A 23,579-nucleotide genomic window follows, 5' to 3' on the forward strand; every position below is an offset into this window, starting at 1 on the left:
GGTTTAATCGGCTTTTACCTCCAGATGGTTCTGATTTGGGCAAGTCCATTTCCTTATGAATATTTATCACAATATTTCAAAGAATGGATGCAATGACATAAATTTGAAAATGAAACCTTTATTACAAGCTTTTTTTCTTAAATTAAGAAACATTCATATCCTGAAAATTTGGTTTTCTTTAATCATAGAAGAAAATGTCATAATTGGGCTTTACATTTCAGCAAGACACTTATTTCACTAATTTACATATGGGTGCATGTTTATATAAGCAGGTCATTTCAAAGTTTCAACGTAATATCTGAGCAAAAATCTTTGTTTTTACACACTTTTGCACATTTTTGTGCAAATGTATTCTTAAAATAAACTCTTGCTGCCAGAAAATATACTATTTTAGTTGTAGATAGGCTTCAGTGGTAACCATCAAGCTGGTGACTAATTCCAAAACGTTCTTTCCAACTGTTCTGTGGATATTTAGGCAACTGTCTTCAAGTAATTACTGTAATATACACAAACTCCAAAACTGAAACCTGGTGAAATATGTAGACCTGAGGAAAAGGTGTGTAATAGTCCTTGTTAATTAAATACATTGATTAAAATATAAACTTTTTTGGAAATTATAAATGTATTGATATACTCAGTCATGAAAGTAAATGTAGTTCACTTTTTAATAATGTGAAAATATGGACAATTTGGAAGGCTAGTTTAGTCCCAAGTAACAGGATAGATTAAGCTTAGTAACAGATATATTTAAATAAAGTTTGGTGTGGAAATCACATGAGGACGACGGTGGTAACCAACTTCTACATAAAACCAGAAATGTGGCAATCTCAGAATTATTCCTGATGACAGTAACATTTAACTTGGTATTGTTATGTAGTTTTAATTCCTTGTCTATTATGATTTTTATAAGTAACTATGCATTACTTTATCAAAGAAGAAAAAGCACTAGAGATTAATTTTTGTAACTTTGATGCACATTATTTTCTAGTTTTTGGCAGTAATAATATCTATTCAAAACCACTTATACTTTGCTAAAATTTCACTTAGCATCTTGAGAATTCAGTTTTCCCATCTGAAGGAGATCATTGGATTCAACCTTTTTTATTTCTATTATTAAAAATTGTACTACAGCTTTTATTAATTCCCTAGAGAAACATCACTCTTTGGCAGGTTTTCTCTTACCACCCAACATCTGCCTGGCCTACTCCTTTCCATCATCAGTTGATATATGTTCAAACAACACAAATCAGTGTTAACATTGGCTCAAGAAAAACAATTACAAAGTAAATCATATAATTCAGTCTCTTCTGACAATGAACGATTTGCAGTATTCTCATTGTTTGCATGATCTATGTTATCACTCTCTTGCATTAGTGTTGATAACAGAGTGTTGCCATTATCTTCTTTGAGGTCTCTGCCTGATTAATTTTCCCCTTCTGAACTAGAAAATTAACTTTTTCCTCCTAAATCAGAAATCACAAAAGAGAAGAACTATAAAATTTCAAGATTATTGATATTTATAATTTGATTAGAAAACTGTCAATTTAAAATAGTATGTAGATACCATATTTTTATCAGCAATATTACTTTGACTGTGTTTGATTTTTTCTGTAGTAGACATTAAGATAAATCGGAGAATTACACATAGTTTGGGGATAATATGTAAATATAGATTTTTTAAAGTCAGACACTGGTAATTTTGATTGATGGTATTATTTATTATCAGGATAAGTTTTAGAAAGCTAATTAAACCTAATAATGCTCATTGATTTTATTGGCAGCCTGTTCATTCAAAGAGAAAATAGAGTTAAGTGGAAAAAATAAATAATCATAACTATTCATGTGAAGGAAAATCAGGTTTGAGAATAAAAGAACTGAATCACAAATTAGCTGTAGCCCCTATACATACTACCTGCACGTCAAACGACAAGTAGTGTTTGTTTAGAGGAATATAAACTAGAACTGTGTCTTGCTGTAGCACAGCGAACCTTCCACATTTTCTCCAGAACACTCCAGAAACAGCTCTACAAGGATGATTCTGAAACCTGGACAGAAGTCTAGGAATACTTGCTCTGTAGTATTGCAGTGATTTCTGAACTTCAAAATAGACTTGCATTTATCCTTATTTACTGCACTGTGCTCTTTCATCTTATTAAAACCTTTAGGAAACCTCAATTTATTTCAGTGGAAGTATTACAAAAATATTATGCTGTAGGTGGACAGGTTTAGGAGTTACTTTGCAAGCTCAGAAAGTTGATATAGATGGAGGAGGTATAATTACAGAAATGCCACACAATGGCCACACGATTTTTGTTGTTGTTGTTGGTTTTTCGTCTTATGCAACTTTATCCAATGGTCATATTCTGAATATACAGCAACAAAGATGCCTTCCTTAACCATATGGCTAGATGCTTATGATCTGTTTTCTGAACATTTTTTCCCTGGATGTAAGGTCATATGGAGGTTTTTGAAAAAAATCCCAAGCCTATTTAATGTCACTAATACAGGTGACAGCTAATTTTAAAGAATTTAAAAGTGTTATAAACAAATAGATTAGTATCAAATGAATACCCTGTGATTTTTGCATAAGAGGCATTTTAGCTATTTTGAGCAGTAATTGATGGAATGAGATGTAAGCATTCTCTGGCAAGGTGAGAAGCTGGACAGGCCAAGGCTTACAATCCTGTATTTTCAGAGCTTTGTCAGAGCCAGGCATTCTGGGGACAATACAGTGAATCACAGCTATATGATTAATCAAATCAGTTCTCTATTGTAAAAGGACAAAGAGATGATGCCCATTGGCATCAGATTTGGAATTGGATGCTTGTAGATGAATGAATTTGTGTAGACTGTGCCTTCCAATGTTTTGCCTGGAAGAGAAATAAATCCACTAGGAATCTGGACAAAAGCAACATTTAGATAATCATACCAGAGTTAGAATAGCCTATATAGAAGAAAAGCTAACATGAAAAAGAATTAATTCATTACTCTTAATGAATAGCTATTAAGTACTTTAACAGAATTAATCGTTATCACTAAAAATGTAAACATACTTTAAACATGTGTAAAAGTCACTGGCCACCATAATTTCAGCTAAATAGGAAACAATTTCATGGGAGAAATGGAAGATATTTGGGGATCTGTAAAGAGAAGTTCTGAATATTCCCTTTGACACCCCTATCTTTTTATTTCTAGAAATTTCATTTTCAGTGCTTTGAAAGTAGATTTCCAACACCAGATAATGACAATCAGCCAGCATATACTTGAGTACCCACTGTGCTCCTGGCAGTCTTCTCAGCCATTTACATGCATTTTCTTAAGTAAGAACAATGACCTTGCAGGTCAGGTACTATTATTAATGTCCCTCTTTTCAAGCTGAAGAGAAGTTAAATGATTTGCTTAAGGTCATAGTTGTAAATGAGAGTAGTCTAGGACTTGAACCCTAGCAGTTTTTACACCAGAGGCTTTGCTTGTAATTGCTAAACAATACTGCCTTAGTGACTGAACTTCTCTTTTCACAAATAAAATGGTTGCACATCACCAAGAGTCCCTTGAGCCCCAAGATAAATTATTTGTGTAAATATAAAAAATAAAAGCTCAAGTCTAATTTAACATTTCTGTTTTTAATTCCTTTAGTGTACAGATTTCAACACTGAGCACATGACTTGATGATATAGCCATGTATCATGTGAGGCATGTGTGTTTCTTCACAGTTTATAGTGAGCATTCATGGACATTGCATAGTAAGAAAAGTAATAGCATTTCTGTGTTTTAGGCAGTAGAATTCTGGAAACTTTTCACCAACAGTGTATTTTGGCAGTGAATTTCAAACATTCTGCTAATCTCAAAATAGAATAAGAATTTTGTGATTATTCTTTTTTAACTACTCTTCATGCTAGATAAGGAGAGATGTAGAGGAGGAGATGGTATAAACAGTAATGATAACTAAAAGATCTCTCTTCTCCATTAGACTGGAATGCCGCTTTTCTTTAAAAAGAAAAAAAAAAGAAAAAAATTCATTCCAGCCTCTGCTCTTCAACAGGTCAGAAGCACCAACCCTCTTCCATCTGCCTCTGTACAAACTTGCCCATTAAGATCAACATGTGCCTTCCCCTAACCTATCCATAATGCACTGGGAGACCTATCATCATGTCTGTTTGGAAACATGTATAATAAGCTTTTATTATTGGTTATAAAATTTTAGTCCTAAATTTTTTCCAGCTTTATCACCCACAGCCACAAAAAGTATCCTGTAATTTCATAGAGTTCTGTAAATCTACCATATTTCATTACTGGCTTCTTAATGTGACCTTGCCTAAAACTCTAATAGGAGGTGGTAAACACACTTGTCAACTACATATTGGAGTTTAAGGATCCCCCTTAAATCTAAGAACTGGAGAGAACCATTTCAGCCTTATAGTAAAAAATTTTGTTTATCATGGATTATTATAATGGATGACTTCCCAGGTGGCACCAGCGGTAAATAATCTGCTTGCCAGTGCAGGAGATGTAAGAAAGGCAGTTTCTATCCCTGGGCCAAGAAGATCACCTGGAGGAGGAAATGGCAACCCACTCCAGTTTTCTTGCCTGGAGAATCCCATGGACAGAGGAGCCTGGTGGGCTACAGTCCTTGGAGTCGCAGAGTCAGACAGGACTGAGCCAGCACGCACACACACATGCACATATTATAATGGATACATGCTGGTAAAACTCCTAGGTAAGAAAGCTGCAATTTTAATTTGAGGTTCATTTGGAGGTGAACATGAAATAGCCGAGAGTTCTCCTTGCCCACTTTTCCCTATTCCATTTGGCAAAGGAAATTGTTTCTTGGAACAGCATGCTAACTTTTTGTCCACTGTATATAGTGGCATAGGGATCATTACATTACTCATGGATGCTATTCTTATTTAGGATATAAATTCTGTCACATTCCAAAAGAATAGCAAGGATCTGTTCTTTCAAAAAAAGAAAAAAGTCTGTTGATATGAGACAAACAGATTGACTCAAGAGTCCAACAGTCTGTATTTTTGAAGCTCAAATTGCTCACATTTTGATTGCACTTACTTTGATTTTGGGGTGTCAGCTTTTTCTAGATGACCCTTACTAATAATCTTCAGTAGGCAGAAAAATTTAAATTATTCTAATTAAAGAGCAATGTTGAACATGTTGACCAAATGTAGATTTTGTGTAGTTGATTAGACAAGAATTTGGTAAGGTTTTAGATCTACCACTGATACCAGAAGGGTAAATTCATTTGTGGATTCATTAATAAACAAGATTGGCAGAATGTCCTTGGTTTAAATTATTAAGGTGAGAGATTGGAAAAGCATAATTCTTAGGTATGAACTCAAAGACATACAGGCAAGTTTACTATGAGTTCCATAAATACACAAGGATAGAAAGCAATGGGGATGACAGGAATAATTTTTGTCTATATATTTGTTTCAAGTGTCCTTTATAGAGAAGTAACTTTTTTGATGGAACTCATATTTCATGAGACCAAACATAAAACAAACTTGTAGTAATCACTTTCTATCAGATTCAGGTAGAAGACTGCCAAACTGTTTTGATTTCACAGTAAGTTATAGTCCTGCAATGGAGTTACTATCTGGGGTTTGGAATCTAACAACCTGGCAAGCAGATGTTAGTGGCCCAACATGATGTGTTGATTTAGCTTTCCAGGTGACTTAAAATATAACTAGAGTTCTCCTTTATCTAGAGACTAGACCGACAAGGCTTTGTGAAAAACTAAATTAATTTTGCATTGACATTCTGGGTGTTGCTGATAAAATTTGTAGTGACATTATGCCTATTGGTTATACTGTGACAGGCAGACTCTATCCAAGTGGACATTATAAGAGCCAAATTTAATAGTCTTAACATTGGAAATTTCTGCCTTGAGCAGAGCAGAAGCTTTCCAGCATCTGCTTTGTTTTCTGCTCCCACAATTATGAATTAATATACATCATTTTCAGGCTGTTGAGAAATGACATAAGAGGATTAATGGAACTGGACAATATTACACTAGTGGAGTGAAAATTCTGTAATGGTTTTTCTGCAGTGATGTGATAGAAAAGGCAAATGGAAACCAATCTCTAGCCTTTGTGCATTCAGAATTTCAAGAAAGTGTATGAAAAGGGAAGTGGAGAACAATTATGTTACTCACGCTAGTACAATTTTTCATCAAATATGTAACTCATTTTTCACACATATTAGGGATTGATTCAACTGAGTGTATTGTATGTAGTGCATGATGTTATCCATTTAATTACAACTTTTATGTCTGAAAATATTCACAGAAAAGGTATACTTAGTCTGTTACCGCAATAAGAAAATTAGATACAATGAATATACACAACAAATCTCATGTACTATTATATACATATTGCTGTAGAAAATGCCTCTGAAGTGAGTTTTTTTTTCATACTTTACCAAAAGTTTTAATAACAATGTTTATTAAATTGAGGCTCCCCTAACTCCAGCCATTATTTTCTTGCTACAAAGCTTATCTATCAGAGCAGTAGAATTATTGAAATATTTTCTGCTACTGATTATATATTTATTTGTTACCTGAGAACTTTTTAACTGTTTTTATTGCAAATTGATTTTCTTCCATAGTTGAACTTTAATAAAATTAGTTTTGAGACTAGTTTGTCAAGCTCTTGAATACATTTTTACATAGATTTCTGATGTGGCTACTTATTTTAGATTTTTTTACAATGTGATTTTTTTGAGATGTCTATTCAGAAAAAGAGGATTTATTTACCTTAATTGTGTGCATTCTATTTTTTAATGACAAAATGTATTCGAATACTGTGCATGGATTGGCAAATGTGAACCAGAGCGATATGGAGATGACTTACTCGATATTACTTTCACAGATTCACTCATTTAGGCAATGAATTCTAGTAGTTCACAGTATTTTTTTAAACTTTTAAAGAAGTATTCTCTCTTAAAATAATAATATTAAAACCAAAAGGATCAGCAATATGCCAAATTTAAGATGATCATTTGAGAAAGAGAAATCACATACTTGTTAATCATACTGTATTTGAGGTGACTGTAGATGAGTCTGATATACAGAATGGTATTAAAATATAATTATGAAGTATATTTGGACTTCCTTGGTGGTTCAGTGGTGAAGAATCTGTCTGTTACTGCAGGAAATGCAAGAGAGGCAGGTTCGAATCCTGAGTCAAGAGAATTGCCTGGAGGAGGAAATGGCAACCCACTCCAGTATTCTTGCCTGGGAAATCCCATGGACAGAGGAGCCTGGTGGGATACAGTCCATGGGGTTGCAAAAGAGTCTGACAGCGCTCAGTGACTGAACAACAAGAATGAGAAGTATATTAGCCATAATGATGGGGTTCTAGATGCAGATAAAATGAGATGATTGTCTTTAAGCTTTCAATAAATGTGTTACCCAGTTTAAACCTTGTTTATATTCACTTAACTTCAAAAAGTTAAGAAAGAATATTTGAAGTTCTGTTATTTAGTTTGTTAGATTCTGAGAGAGTAGTCAAGAGCCTGGAACTGTCTTCACTGAGTGTGTACCTCCACACACTTTATAGTTAAACCAATGCTTCGCTCCTGTCAAGGTTTCAAGGCACAGAGTGCGGAGAAGACATAGCAATTTGCTTAATTAAACCCTGTTCATTTTACAGAGCAAGAAATGAGATTACTCTTTGGCAATCACATGTTGCTTGAATTATATCTAATCTTTTACTACCCTGAACACTTACACACACACACACACACACACACACACACCGTAATGTAAATATGGATGGAAGTAATACCCCTACTCAAAAGTGATCACATTTCTTCCTAAAATAAATAAATTAATAACTCTGAGGATATTTCTCTCTGACAGAAAAATAAGGTGCCATAGTTAGTAAGGCAAAATTCATGCCTTATAGGATTATGGCCTCACTAAAAGTGAATTAAGTCTGCATGTTTGTGTGTCCTCTATATAGCCTCCCTATTATCAACTGACTTTTGACAGAAAATTTCTATGCTTTTCATTCTGACCGATAAAAGGAAACTTGGTGAGTTACAGAGATTGACTGGGTGCTTGACATGTGGTGCTGCTCCATTAAAACGGTGGGCAATTGGTACTGGGGAGGTTTAGGAGATTTAACGCGCTTTGCTTGTTTTTACATATGCTAATATCCTAATATTCTAATATAAAAATGCAATATCAGTTCACAGCCGACAGGTTTCTTTATATTGCTTTTATAGTCAAAATGTAAAAAGAAAATGATAATATGCTCCTAATCATTCTATGCTTGTATTCTAATATTACTAGGCAGCTTCTGTAGACATAGTCAAATAAGCACATTGTTCATTATTTAAATGCAAATGCATCTTTCAATTATTATTGCCCATGTAATTTTTAGAGGATGATCATTGCCTTGTCCCTCTCCCCACTTCACTACTCTAAGATAAGTGGATATGCTTAATTCTTTCTCTGTTCTGTCTTTTATTATTAAAGGAACCTTACAGAAAATAAAACATTTGTTTTCAGTTAAAAAATAGCAACTACCCTGGTATTTATATTCAGTTTTGCTTCTGCAAAATAGCCACATTTTTACATAATCCAAACAAATTGTCATATGTAACTGTAGGCTAAATATGGCAAAATGTGGCTTAAAATAATCTCCCTTATTGTGCTACAATATATGAATAATTATAAGTGTAAACACTTGACATCACCCATTCCTATAATACCATTATGCTGTAGTACCCACAATGCAGTATATTTTATTCCTACTTCATGAAATGATCTCTTAAGATTCATTGTAAGGCACTACACAAAGCATTGTTATTAAAAAAATTATAGGGAAAAATTTCCCAATGAAAAACTGATAATTCAAGGTATTATTTCAAATAGAGTGAAGAATAGATAAAGAAATTCAATGTAGCAATATCTTTCTATTTTGATTTCAAATTAAGTTTTTATATACACACAAAAAATTGGGCTCAAGAATTACCTGATATAGTTTAGATTTTAAATAACCAAAATAATGTCTCAGTGTGTTATTTTGATAATTTCTTAACAATGATTACTGTTAATAATTGGCAGATTTTTTTTCTTCCTGTGCTAGTGATTTATGTTGAATGGGAATTTAGTAATATGTATAGGGATGCATCTTAATATCTATATTTGCTGCACAGTGTTAACAAAAAACTTGTCCTTATTAAAATGGACTTTTGTACACTACAATTTGAATTAAGTAATGCATATATAAAGTATTTAAAAAGTTGTATATCAAAATGTATAACATTCCATTTTTCACTATATCTTGTAAAAGTTTTTTGGTGTAATCGATATGACTCTCACATATGTTGAATCAAGTATTCTACTATTTATTTAAACAGATATATACTTGATGTATTTGGAAATTTATTGCACTCATATAATTGTGTATATTGTGGCCTCAAAAGTCTGTACTTATCCTTGCTTTAAAAAAGTAGTATGTGCATTTCTTTCCCAGTTATTTTACTTAATTATATTAAGGAAAACATCATTACTAAATGTACCTTAAAATTCACAATAAAGTTTAGAAATTGTTTTCTACAACATTGACATTTTGTGTTGAATTTGTTTGTGAAATTTTTTTGAAATTGTTCTCTGATTTTCTGATAAAGAGTCCCTCCGCTTAATCTTGGGGCTTCCCTGGTGGCTCAGTGATAAAGAATCCGACTGCGATGCAGAAGACACAGGAGACTCTGCAGGTTCGATCCCTGGGTGGGGAAGATCCCCTGGAGGAGGGCATGGCAACCCACTCCAGTATTCTTGCTTGGAGAATCCCATGGACCGAGGAGCCTGGCAGGTTACAGTTCATAGACTCACACACAGAGTCGAAACGACTGAAGCAAGTGAGCATGCATGCAACTTAATCTTACTAATAAATGATAAGTTAAAACATATGCAATGTGGTGAAGAGCTCTTGTTTAATCATGAGGCTGTTTACCTAAGTGATGAATTGCTCACACTTATGAAACCTGGTGAAAAGACACCAAATGAACTTTCCCCTCAAAACCCTACTCACTATGTCCACTTTCCAACACTGGAATATTAAGCAATTTACACTTAACAGAGTGTTCTAGACTGCAGAGAAGCAGCTGCATGGAGGTAATGTGAAGAAAATATATGCAGATCTGTTAATCAAACTTTTTTACACTCCATTTACCGAAGTTACATAGATATTTAAGAAAAAAGTTTGACATACATTACTATTTGACATTCAATTGACATATAAGGTTGGACTCTCAAGTACAGTAAATATAAATATCCATGTTTGGTTCAGGTTAGTCCACTGAGAGATAGACTCTCTTATTTTGCTAAGAAAAATCAGATTATGAGACAATCTCTATATTACCACAGTTTTTAATATCACTCTGAAGCATGTTGAAATCCAACCACTTGGCTACTTGCACAGAGAAAAACATGTACTCTGTATTGCTGTGGAAGGATAAATATGCATTTGCTGTGTTTTATGTTTAGATTTACAACTATAAGAAGTGGAGAGTTGAATTAAATTTTATCACAAATAATTCTCTCAGTCACAGATTGATTATTTTATTTCTATATTTATTAAAAACAAGCAAAAATTGATGTCATTAAAAGGTCCAAATAGTTTTCATATGAAAAGGTTCCATTTCTTCCATGATATTCATTTGAATTAGCCAAGATGAAAACTTACTAATCATAAATGCAGAAGGCATGTTACAAAATTACTCTCAGTCTTAAAGTTATCTTTAACTCAGAGAGATTTAGCTCATTCTAACCATTTTATCAGATTTTGTATTTTATTTTGTTTTTGCAGATGTTTTTCCCTTAAAAATGTAAATTCACTCAGGTCCATTCAACAAATATAATTAAATGAAAATATTTTTAGCTTGCATTGGCATTTTCATTCTACACACATAACAGAATGGTTTTTAAATTTACTTTCCATCCATGTAATGAAAAGTATTTTGAATACCAAAGTAATCACATCTTAGAACCATCAGAAGCTGGGCAAATGGCTTGTTGGCATCTTAGTTAAATATTAAACAAACAGGAATAACAGGATGCTTTTTCCATATAAGAAGGAAAAAGTGATTTCAAATATGTATTTTCCCATTTAATTACATCTTTGAAATTGTTTTCTGTTTTAATGCTATCCAGAATTTCTATCCATTCCTTTCCTCTTTCATATTTTTTCCTGAGATATAATTCCTTCCAGATTTTGCCATATTTTTATTCAAAAATAATGCATATTTTGTTAAAACATTAAAACACATTAACAAAATAAATACAAATAACTTTCACCACTTACTTTAACTTCAAAATGCATTCTGATATTAATGTGGAATATCAAGTATTATTAGTCACATTTTTGAAAAAGCAAGTGATTTTTAACAGAGGAAGTGGAGGGAGAAAAGGAGGCACCAAATAATTTAGTCTATATATTTAATTTTGTTTTTGGTGACTAGAAATAAAGTGCCTAATCTCAGAGATGCATCTCTATATTGTTATTTGGTCAAATATTTATTTATATAATATAGATATCTTATAAACTACAAGCATGAATAAATAGAAGAATATTTATATGCATATATTTATATGGAAAATTACTGAAACAATTCTCTGCACTGTAAAAATTTATTTTTTGTTATTTATAGATAAGCAAATATATGTAGATATATATTTATTTATAGATAAGCAGTTATCTATTATATAATCAGAATATATATATAAAATATATCAATTTTCTATTTTAAAATTTTGAATAGGTAGAGTCTTTGGAATTATTATGACTAATATTTTTATCAATCTAAGCATAAGGCTGAAACTCCAGTACTTTGGCCACCTGATTCGAAGAGCTGACTCATTGGAAAAGACCCTGATGCTGAGAACGATTGAGGGCAGGAGGAGAAGGGGACGACAGAGGATGAGATGGTTGGATGGCATCACCAACTCAATGGACATGGGTTTGGGTGGACTCTAGGAGTTGGTGATGGACGGGGAGGCCTGGCGTGCTGCGGTCCAGGGGGTTGCAAAGAGTCGGACACGACTGAGCGACTGAACTGAAGTATGATAGACTAGGGTCATTATTTTTAATATAGTTGCTTTTAATATTTAAACATATTTCCTTTAGAGCACAGTGCTTGGGTTTTGAAAATGTACAAGTAACCGTTTACTCATGAGCATATAAAAAATTCAGGATTCCCCAATTGTTGTTGTTCAGTCACTCAGTTTTGTCCTACTCTTTGTGACTCCATGAACTACAGCATTCCAGGTTTCCCTGTCCTTCATCATCTCCTAGAGTTTACTCAAACTCATGTCCATTGAGTCAGTGATGCCATCCAACCATCTCGTCCTCTGTCATCCCCTTCTCCTGCCTTCAGTCTTTCCCAGCATCAGGGTCTTTTCCCCAATTAGTGTAAATGAATCACTATTTTATTTTAGGTTACTTTAAAAGAACTATATCAGGGGAAAAACAATCCTACACATCATTTATTTAATAAATATTTTTTGCTCACCTACATTATGATGATTATTTTCACCAAGTGGGATCTTTACACATAATTTGATGTGTTTTTCATGCTGTACTACATCCTTTTGCACAGAAGATCTGTAAGATGACTGTGTTTCTTTGGGGTAGATTGGGTAAAACTGGAAGTTTTGTACACCTAATGAGGTTTAATAACATGTTGAAAATTCAGAAGAATTCTGGCAAAATTGCTGGTTTGTAGCAAGCACAAATACTTTATGGATAAATGAGTGACCAAAGACTGATGATGGAGTTGTTTTTGAAATGTATATAAGTAATTATAATTTATATATTTTTAAATAAAATGTTAGTTAATATTATATGGCAAGGTGCATGTTATGGTTGATTTTATTATTTTATTTTGTTTATTTTTCTTCTTTACATATTTATTTGCAAAATAGTAAAAAGTGTGTTCAATATACAATGGCAAAAACATCGTCTGAAATTTTTGTGACTTTGTTATACAGATAATATTTGATGTACAAATGTAATGTTCTTACAGCCCAGAAAAGTTACTATTTGCCACTTTAAGTATAAATATATATTTAATAATAAAATTAAATATTATAAATAATATTTATTTTTAAAATGTTGAAAACAATAAATACTGGCAAAATTTTGTTTTGACAATTGTTTGTGACTTTCTTTGCATTATTACCTCTTGTCTTAACAAGAGAAAATTAACAGTGATAGAATTAATCCATTCATAAATCATAACTGTTAATTGGTGCATTTGAGAGGCTATTCTTAAATGTATGTATTAAATTCATGCATGTAATATTATGCCTTTTGGTGATTACTTATTTTAATCATTTTGGAAATGTGCAAAAGCCTTAAGCATATAAATGGTTAGAAATATATTTGTTACTTTAAACATTTTATTTCAAAACCAACAGTGCTTAAGCATTTGTACTCGGAACTCTTTTGAGCATCATTTCAACACTATAAATGCACACTGCAGAAAAATTCTTATATTCACATATATTTTTTTAAGAATTACAAATTGTTCAAAGTTTCTATCGGCTATGTGAAGCCCATCTATGAAATCTCCCAGGGACCTGTGGCTCTGGGTAATAACTAAATTTATATAAATTATTTGACTCTTTATGCAACTCCTACTAAATATTCTTTGAAAATAGTTTTGAAGTATTTCAGGTGAAAGGAATTCAATACTCTTTTCTCAGTGCTAGCTATTTTTTTGAGAAAATGAACTCTCTTTGGAACCACTTCCTCCTACGATAAAGGTTAAAACCTAGAAATATTTTTGCTTCCTTATCGTGTACAGTATAAAATAACACATTAAGACATACATTTTGCCATAGGAAGAAATATATTGATCACTTTAATGAAATGCTCTCCGTCACATATATAATTGATGGTGTTAGTGGACGTGCAAATAAATAGTCAGGGCCAGCCAAATAAAATAGGGCAGCTTTAAATTTAAACTCTTTGACATATGCAGTTCTCAATGTTTGTTGTTTGATTTCTTTTTTTTTTAAGTTTACCTATGTCCTTTTGCTGCTGTCATGTACCAGATGATCCTTGTGAAGTGACATTACAAAGGTGTAATTTCCTGTTCACCCTTATGTTTCCAACAGACTTTGCCTGATATGCCCTTTCTCCTTACAAAGAGAATAATAAAACTTTAATTTTTTGCCAATAGCCATATAAATTTATAAATTAATTTCACATAAGATAGTATGTTTGAGTACCACAAAAATGTTTTAAGTTTGATTTCTATCCTGTTTCTGAGAAAATTAAGGCTCACTGTTGAGCCTTTTTCAAGGTCACACAGCTCCTATATGGTTCAGCCAGAAATTTTTTTTTTTTTTTAATCTCTACCACATATCAGGGCTTCCCTGATAGTTCGGTTGGTAAAGAATCCGTCTGCAATGCAGGAGACTCGGTTTGGATTTCTGGGTCAGGAAGATCTCCTGGAGAAGAGATAGGCTACCCACTTTAGTATTCTTTGGCTTCCCTTGTGGTTCAGCTGGTTAAGAATCTGCCTGCAATGTGGGAGATCTGGGTTCGAATCCTGGGTTGGGAATCTCCCCTGGAGAAGGGAAAGGCTACCCACTCCAGTATTCTGACCTGGAAAATTCCAGGGAAAATATGGTCCATTGGGTTGCAAAGAGTCAGACACGACTGAATGACTTTCACTTCACTTTACTTCACCACTCATCCCAGGAATCAAGATTGATTTGAAAAGAGACAAAAATATTTTAAAGACAGTTAAATGAAAACTTACATAAGCATACATCAAAATGTATTTGCCCGTAATTCTTTGAAAATATACACAAAATTTTAAATGTTATGTATATATAATATTTTACTATTGCAGAGATACTTTGCACACATTTTCATCATTTATATTTTTCTTTAATTCAAGATCAAAGATATGTCAAATCTGGTGAATTAGTAAGTTCTTTCCTTCCGTTCTATCTCACTTCTTTCTCCCTTTCTTTCTCTCTTTCTTCCTTTCTTCTTTTTTATTTCTTTTTGTGACTGGCCATAATCTTAGATGAGATGTTTTCTCTCATCTCTGAGCGGTAAGGTATCCTGGATGAGAATTCTAATCAATACAAACCATTTTATTCTCTGACTACCATTCTCTACTAGTCCATTAAGGACAGTTAAAATTTCTCTTTGGTTTTGGTGAATTCACATCAGTACCAGAACTACTATAACCTAGTAATTATTAAGTATTGAATTTCACACTTTTCTTTATTCATGGATTTTTTTTTTTAGCCCTCAAAATCACCAGAGCCAAGTTGTTCTTATCTTTATTTAATTGATGAGAAAACTTGGTTTCATAGACTATAAGTAATATATTCAGAACATGTGTTTCAACTTTACAGCAGACCACTAGTTTAAGTAGGAAACCACATCAGTTTCATTATCTTTTAAAAGTGAGTATTTTTTTACAACTTTTTTGAGGTATATTTTAGATATCAGTGATTCATTTTAAGTGTTCAGTTCCACAATTTTTAGTAAATTTAGCAAGTTGTGCAACTATCACTGTCAGTTTGGGAACATTTTAGTCCCAGTGAAGATCCCTTGTGCCTGTTTACTGTTCATCTCCTTCTCTCCAGCTTTGCCCCAAGACAACCACTAAATTAACCTGGTTTTTTTTTTTTTTTTTTGGACATTTCATACACATGGAAGTATACCATTTCTAATCTCTTGTATTTGGCTTTTATTTGGCTTTTCAGTGATCATTTTTTACACTACTTAAAAATGAATATATCTTTCAATACCGTTACAATTATTATACTGTGAAAATATACTAACATCTACCTATAACCCAGTGAACATGAATCATTTTCCCCCAAAGCTTCCTTATTTGGCCTTGATTCTTATTTTTCTCAAAAAAACCTTATAAACTTAAATGACTTTTCATTAGAGTGGCAAATGATTATTGCACCTAAAATTGGTGTTTGCCACCTTCATTAATTATTAAGTAATAGATTACCTACTAAATAGTAGATGAATTAATTACACTTAAAAACCTTGAAATGTTTGTAATCTAACTATCAATGTACTCAGTGAAACTACATTTACTGTATTTTCATAGCCACTTTTGTCAGTGGTTTGAACTCAACTCTGATGAACTGTTCATGGAGATTTTTTCAGTGGACAGAAATGATCCTAGGTGTCCAATTTCAATTAAACTGGCAAGTTAACTGAGGCACATATCACACCTATTGTTGTAATCACAGCTGGTAGGCATTTCCTTCTTTACATTAACAGTGTTTCTTCATTATGCTTTTGAAACATTTTACTTTTTCTATATTTCAATATGTACTTTAATTGCTGAATGGTTTCAACTTGCCACTCTTGTCAAAAAGCCTCAGCCAGAACTTACCATTTTCCCCCGTAAATTAAATGAATGGAAACAAAATACTATTTCCTTGCAATTATTTATAGAAATCACTAGAAAACAAAAACTTCAAGTTTTAAAGTATAATCATCTAATAAATTGATAAATATTAATACTATTTTATTTGAGAAGTAATAATAATATATATTACAAAACAGCAAATGATCCAAATTTTATATTTTTTTCTTAGGATATTGTTCCTGGGTTCTTGGTAGCAAGTTTGATTTCTCAATTGTAATTTTTGAACAAATATTGTTATTATTGATTGAATATTAAACAGAAAATATGAAGAGATGAGCAGACATTGTCAATGACAGAGGAATAATTCATTGAAGAGTCATCATACCTAAGAAGGATGAAATATACATAAAGATAATGGAGATGAAGGTGGAATTACAAAGCTTCTTTAGTCTTCAGTGGTCATTACTGAATTTTTGTCTTTGTTCCCTATATTTTTATTTTAAGTCAGTGATTTTGTGTCTCAACATTTGTGAAACAGAAATAGTAAATATATTAATGTTTCTATAATGCTTATATGAGTGCAATAATAATAAATTAATATTTGAAAGAGGTTAGAATACTGTCTAGAACATAGAAAGTGTATGATAAATAGTACTGATAAAACTTCCTAAACAGAATTTTTCTTTGAACTTTAATAACTTTTTTTGCTTAAAACTATTCTGTCAAATCAGCTTTTTAAGAGATCCTTTCTATGTTATATGACAGAAAAAAACTGAAGTGATCGAAATGTACAAAATTTGAAAGTTATAATACATTGTTTCTGGTTCCTATGTGTGCATGTGTAACTTAAATACTAATGATTCTAAAATTAAATGTTAGCCCTGTTTGTACAATAAAATCTGATTTAGCAGAAATATTTAAAATCAGTTTCACTTCCCTAGAAATATGAACAGAATTAGTAAAGGGTTGTTGCCATGGGGATTATAAGAGACTTTCAGACTGAAACATTACAGGAACCTTTCTCTGAAATGTCCATAAACCTGTCACTGTAGGTTTTTTCTTTAACCATTACTTGCAATCTTTTTTCCCACTTATAAGGAGGTTCAAGGTATTCTATAGTAATATAGGCTTTGCATGAAAGATTTTTAGTTTTATGATTTATATCTTTTGGAAAAGCTCATATTTCAGAGTTTAACAGATAGGTAATATATAGGGATTCATGTTCATTTCTTAACTCCATTCAACATCAAGCTAGATCTGAGATACAGAGCTTACTTTTCTGCATTGATTTTTATTATATTAAATAGAGTGAAAATTGTATAGAGGAATACTATGATGAATTACTACACATACAAAAAAAAATGTGTGAATGGAAAGAACAAATTTATAAGGGACTGTGCCAGAAACTTTCTGTTGTTTTTTTTTCCTTTTGTGTGGGTATGTTTTTGTCTCACATAGCATGATTCCTTACCCATAATTGACCAGGAACTAAAGCCTCAAGGAAAGGGAAGTCTATGTGTACCAAGCACTTTGGAGTGGGATTATCTTATCAGACTTCTTTATTTCACTAGGCTGAAGGAATTTATTCTAGATGTAATCTGAATCTGGCATGTTACTGATGTATGCTTGATTACAAGCAAATGTGACTTTAGTCAGATATACACAGGCTCAGTAAAAATGCCTTGTGCTGTAATTGGATTATCATGTATATATTTTCAGTATATGTCTACTTTTTAGAAAAGTAAGTTGGGTGTTGATAAATTGAGAAAGGAGCAGATTGAGGAAGGGGCTTTCTGAAGAACTGAGCAGCAAGGATGGTTCCTGTTAAGAAATTTTCCCTTCCAGCTAGCTCATAAAAGACCTTGGAATCTTACATAAACGTTCCTGACAAATACATGGAAGTTATGTATGTTTCTGGCAATAATTCAATAAACAGGGTATTTAAACTGAATGATTTTAAAAGTTGCAGCTTTGTACACAAAAATAAAGGACTATCCCTCTCATAATTGAATTTATATTATTATAAATGATATCTCCTGAGGAATCTGCTTCACTCTGGTAAATTCTCTTCTAATGAGTTTAGCCACCAACGCTTTATAGTTAGCATATATAAAGACATATATGTATATATATACACACACACACACACACACACACACACACACACACACACACACATATATATATCTTGGGACCCTTCTGGTACATTTCTAACCGTTCCCCTCTAGTTTTAGATTCATTTTTACTAAGTCAGACTGAGTACATTGTTGTCATTTGAAATCCAAGGATCCTAAATGTTAAGACAAAAATGCACATAAATTCATGGATTTATGTTTGGAAATGCACACAGCCAACATATTCTACAGGAAGGTAAACTTTTATTTATGACTGGGATGGTCAGGAAACCTTCATAGAAGAGACTGAAACTTAACAAAACTTTTCATATCACTTTAATTTTTTCTCTCAATTGTTTATAAAAATATTATGGACTTTAAAGGTCTGGTATTTCTTCCATATCTTTTCATTGACAAAAATAAGGCTGAATGATGGAAGAAGAATACATATTCTTAACATGTACTGAGACCAGCATGAGTCCCTTTTAAGTTTTCCAGCAACTCTTTTAATTATAAGACTGATTTGCTCCAATTTTTACCAGTGAGAAATCAATGTGGTAATGTGACCTGAGGGAGAAGGCAATGGCACCCCACTCCAGTACTCTTGCCTGGAAAATCCCATGGATGGAGGAGCCTGGTAGGCTGCAGTCCATGAGGTCGCTGAGTCAGACAGGACTGAATGACTTCACTTTCACGCGTTGGAGAAGGAAATGGCAACCCACTCCAGTGTTCTTGCCTGGAGAATCCCAGGGACGGGGGAGCCTGGTGGGCTGCCGTCTATGGGATTGCACAGAGTCAGACACGACTGAAGCGACTTAGCAGCAGCAGCAATGTGACTTGCCTAGAGTCTCATGGAAACCAGGTGGTTTAATTCCAGTAAGACCCCTTGTTTGTGATTCAGGTTTCTTTCTTTCATATAGTTTTTTGAAGGAGATTTAGCAGAGAAGGAAACAGAGGGAGAATGCCTGAGGGAGGACTGGTTCAGGAGAGGCAATAACATTCAGAAGCATACAAGGCAGGTTCAGGTAAGGGCACAGCTAGTTTGATTAGGCAGAGATTTCTGCAGAAAAGTGGTTATGTAGAAGATGTGGAAAACTACAGTAAGCCCACAATAACTTTCTTGATGTTCCCATTCTTTCTAGTGTTTTCAAATTGAAGTGTGGGGATGTCTCCCTAACATTTTATAAGATGATATATTGTTTTCTTTAAAAACATTGGAAATAGTTTTGGTCAGTGGAAGCAATACAAGGTTGTGAACAAAAGAGAACATGAAAAAAGTCGTAGACTGCATTGGTAACTTCATATTCAGTCAAATAATTATATTTACTGAAAATCTGTTATATCCTAGAATCTGGAACAAGAAAATGAGCAAGACATCCTTCTTATATTCAAGGAATTTATATTTGTCAAAGAATGTATATTTTCCAAGGAATTTGCATTCTCTACAGAGAAATACAGTAGTTATATAATGTGTTAAGCATATTTCTGTATTACTTACAAGCTCAAAGAATGAATTATTTTCCTACAAAGGAATATTTTTAGAGTACTCACCAAAGTATTAGTGGATATTAAAGCATCAAAAATATATTTCATTGCTTTGGGAGATACAGGATCAAGAGAACAGATATGAGTAACACAAGGCCTTGAGAACTTCTTGTGCAATCATTTCTGAGTATTTTTCAAATAGAATAGAAAATAGAAATTACCAATTTGACATTTTTTCACATCTTCTACTTATTTTATAAGAAGGTCAAATGAAAAGTTAGCTTTCATTTGACATTTTAAAAATATTACTGCTGTACTGGGATGGATCAAGAACTTAAGGAACATAGAACACAGAAAAAGCAATGTTTATTCTAACTGGAGAACAGAAAGAAGTGTTTTGCTATGTTTTAAAGTATATCATTTAAAATTACAAAAATTTTGAGTTATAAATAGTAAAACTATTTGTTAAAGAAAATGTTTTTGACAAATCCGTATTGTTTAATGCATTTGAGCACTTGTCTTATCTATACTTTAATTACTAATTTTACAATTACAGTTTTTACTGGATTCTGACTACTCAGTATGCTGGACTCAAGATTCTCAAAGTAGAAATCCAAAGTTTTTGGAAACTACATTATTTGTATTAACGTAGTTTTTTCGAAGCTACATTGTTTGATTTGCTAGTGCACTTTTCTCAAAAGCATGATTAATTGCTCAAATCTCTATTAAGATTGAATTAGTTATAGACACAACAAAATAAAACATTTTTTCCAAATTTAAAGTATCAATATCTAGGTGAACTTGCCATAAAGAAATCTGGGAGTTTCAGATTTGAAGAAAGTAAAAATGAACCCTATTACCATTCATCCAAGAACTTGCTAACTTAATAAACATTGATAATTCTTGCCTCAAGTAGTGTCTTTGCCTGTCTTATCTTGTGCCTGTCTAACATTTGATGTGTTAGAGACACCAGGTATAGCGCCATCATGCAGTTAGCAGCAGGGCTAGATGACAAAGGGCCTAGTGACGGGAATCCGGAAATATTTTGATGCTTCAGACTCCTTACCTGTACTATCAGGAATTTTTAGTAGAATGTGCAAGACTCTTTGCATATTATTTTCAAGAGGACTTCCTCAAAGCTTTTTTGATATTGTAAGCTTTACAAAATGAGATTTACAAATAAACTCTTAACTAGTAAATGTTGATATCAAGAGTGATGTGCCTTTGTGACAGCATCTAAAGTTGTATTACTTCTAACCATTTTATATTAAGAATATTTCTTTCGTGGATTGTTTACACCCACAAATCATATTTATATAGACAGAATAAAATATTGCCTTTCTCTGTTGAAGTTTACATTTTTCGCAGAGTTTTAGTTTAATAACCCCTTTTCTCTTGCCAAACTTTTTAAATGTACCTGGAACTTTTTTTTATCACGTTGTCATGGGCATTTTACTTCATTCCATTCATATCTCCCTTCAGTACTCCTTCTCAAATGATCTCTATCATTTTTATTTATTATTTTTTGTTAACACAATATTTCTTATATTGTATGTTTGTTTATTTTTTCAGTTCAATTGCTCAGTAGTGTCCAACTGTTTGCAACCCCATGGACTGCGGCACGCCAGGCTTCCCTGTCCATCACCAACACCCGGAGATTGCACAAACTCATGTCCATTGAGTTGGTGATGCCATTCAACCATCTGATCCTCTATCGTCCCCTTCTCCTCCTGCCTTTAATCTTTCCCAGCATCAGAGTCCTTTCCAATGAGTAGGTTCTTCACATCAGGTGGCCAAAGTACTGGAGCTTTAGCTTCAGCAACAGTCCTTCCTTTGAATATTCAGGACTGATTTCTTTTAGGATTGAATGGATTGGGACCTTGCTGTCTAAGGGACTCTCGAGTCTCCTACAACACCACAGTTCAAAAGCATCAAATATTTGGTGCTAAACGTTCTTTATGGCCCAACGCTCACATTCCTACATGATACTGAAAAAACCAGAGCTTTAACTAGATGGATCTTTGTTGGCAAAGTAATGTCTCTGAGTTTTAATATGCTGTCTAGGTTGGTCTTAACTTTTCTTCCAAGGAGCAAGTGTCCTTTAATATCATGGCTGCAGCCACCATCTGCAGTGATTTTGGAGCCCCTCTAAAATAGTCTGCCATTGTTTTCATTGTTTTCCATCTATTTGTCATGAAGTGATGGAACCAGATACCATGATCTTAGTTTTCTGAATGATAAGCTTTAAGACAACTTTTTCACTCTCCTCTTTCACTTTCATCAAGCGGCTCTTCACTTCCTCTTTGCTTTTTGCCCTAAGGGTGGTGTCATCTGCATATCTGAGGTTATTGATATTTCTCCCAGAAATCTTAATTCCAGCTAGTGCTTCATCCAGTCCAGCATTTCTCATGATGTACTCTGCATATAAGTTAAATAAGCAGGGTGACAATATACAGCCTTGACGTACTCCTTTCCCAATTTGGAACCAATCCATTGTTCCATGTCAGGTTCTAATTGTTACTTCTTGACCTGCATACAGATTTCTCATCAGGCATGTCAAGTAGTCTGGTATTCCCAACTCTTGGAAAATTTTCCACAGTTTGCTGTGATCCACACAGTCAAATTCTTTGGTGTAGTCAAGAAAGCAGAGATAGATGTTTTTCTGGAACTCTCTTGCTTTTTCTATGATCCGATAGATGTTGGCAATTTGATCTCTGGTTCCTCTGCCCTTTCTAAATCCAGCTTGAACATATGAAAACTCTCAGTTCATGTACTGTTGAAGCCTTGCTTGGAGAATTTTGAGCATTGCTTTGCTAGCATATGAGATGAGTGCAATTGTATGGTAATTTGAACATTCTTTGGCATTGCCTTTCTTTGGGATTGAAATGAATATTGACTTTTTCCAGTCCTGTGACCACTGCTGAGTTTTCCAAATTTGCTGGCATATTGAGTGCAGCATTTTAACAGCTTTATCTTTTAGGATTTGAAATAGCTCAACTGAAAATCAATCATCTCCACTAGCTTTGTTTGTAGTGGTGCTTCCAAAGGCCTACTTGACTTCACACTCCAGGATGGATGTCTGGCTATAGGTGAGTGATCACATCATTGTGGTTATCTGGGTCATTAAGTTATTTTTTGTATAGTTCTGTGTACTGTTGTCAACTTTTCTTAATATCTTCTGCTTCTGTTAGGTCCATACTGTTTCTGTCCTTGATTGTGCCCATCTTTGCATGAAATGTTCCCTTGGTATTTCTTAATTTTCTTGAAGAGATCTCTAGTCTTTCCCATTCTATTGTTTTCCTTATTTCTTTGCATTGATCACTGAGGAAGGCTTTTGTATCTCTCCTTGCTATTCTTGGAACTCTGCATTCAGATGGATATATCTTTGCTTTTCTTCTTTGCCTTTCGCGTCTCTTCTTTTCTCAGCTATTTGTAAAGCCTCCTCAGACGACCATTTCGCCTTTTTGCATTTCTTTTTCTTGGTGATTTTCTTGATCACTGCTTCCTATACAATGTCACGAACCTCTGTCCATAGTTCTTCAGCACTCTATTAGATCTAATCCCTTGAATCTATTTTTCACTTCCACTGTATAT

General features: G+C 33.3%; 1 protein-coding gene across 8 annotated transcripts in view; it reads left to right on the forward strand.

The window, feature by feature from the left end:
• Positions 1-23,579, forward strand: part of PCDH9 (protocadherin 9) — a 1,108,845-nt gene that overhangs the window by 19,246 nt on the left and 1,066,020 nt on the right. The window contains exon 3 of one of the 8 annotated variants that reach the window (XM_043477936.1): positions 9,652-9,697. The exons of the other annotated variants lie outside the window; for them this stretch is intronic. Within the exon in view, the coding sequence (XP_043333871.1) occupies positions 9,652-9,666 (15 nt within the window). The 3' untranslated portion in view covers positions 9,667-9,697. Of the gene's footprint in view, positions 1-9,651; positions 9,698-23,579 lie in introns of those variants that run through there. 8 annotated transcript variants of the gene reach the window in all.

This window comes from Cervus canadensis, chromosome 9 (genome assembly GCF_019320065.1).
Source record: "Cervus canadensis isolate Bull #8, Minnesota chromosome 9, ASM1932006v1, whole genome shotgun sequence".
NCBI lineage: Eukaryota > Metazoa > Chordata > Mammalia > Artiodactyla > Cervidae > Cervus > Cervus canadensis.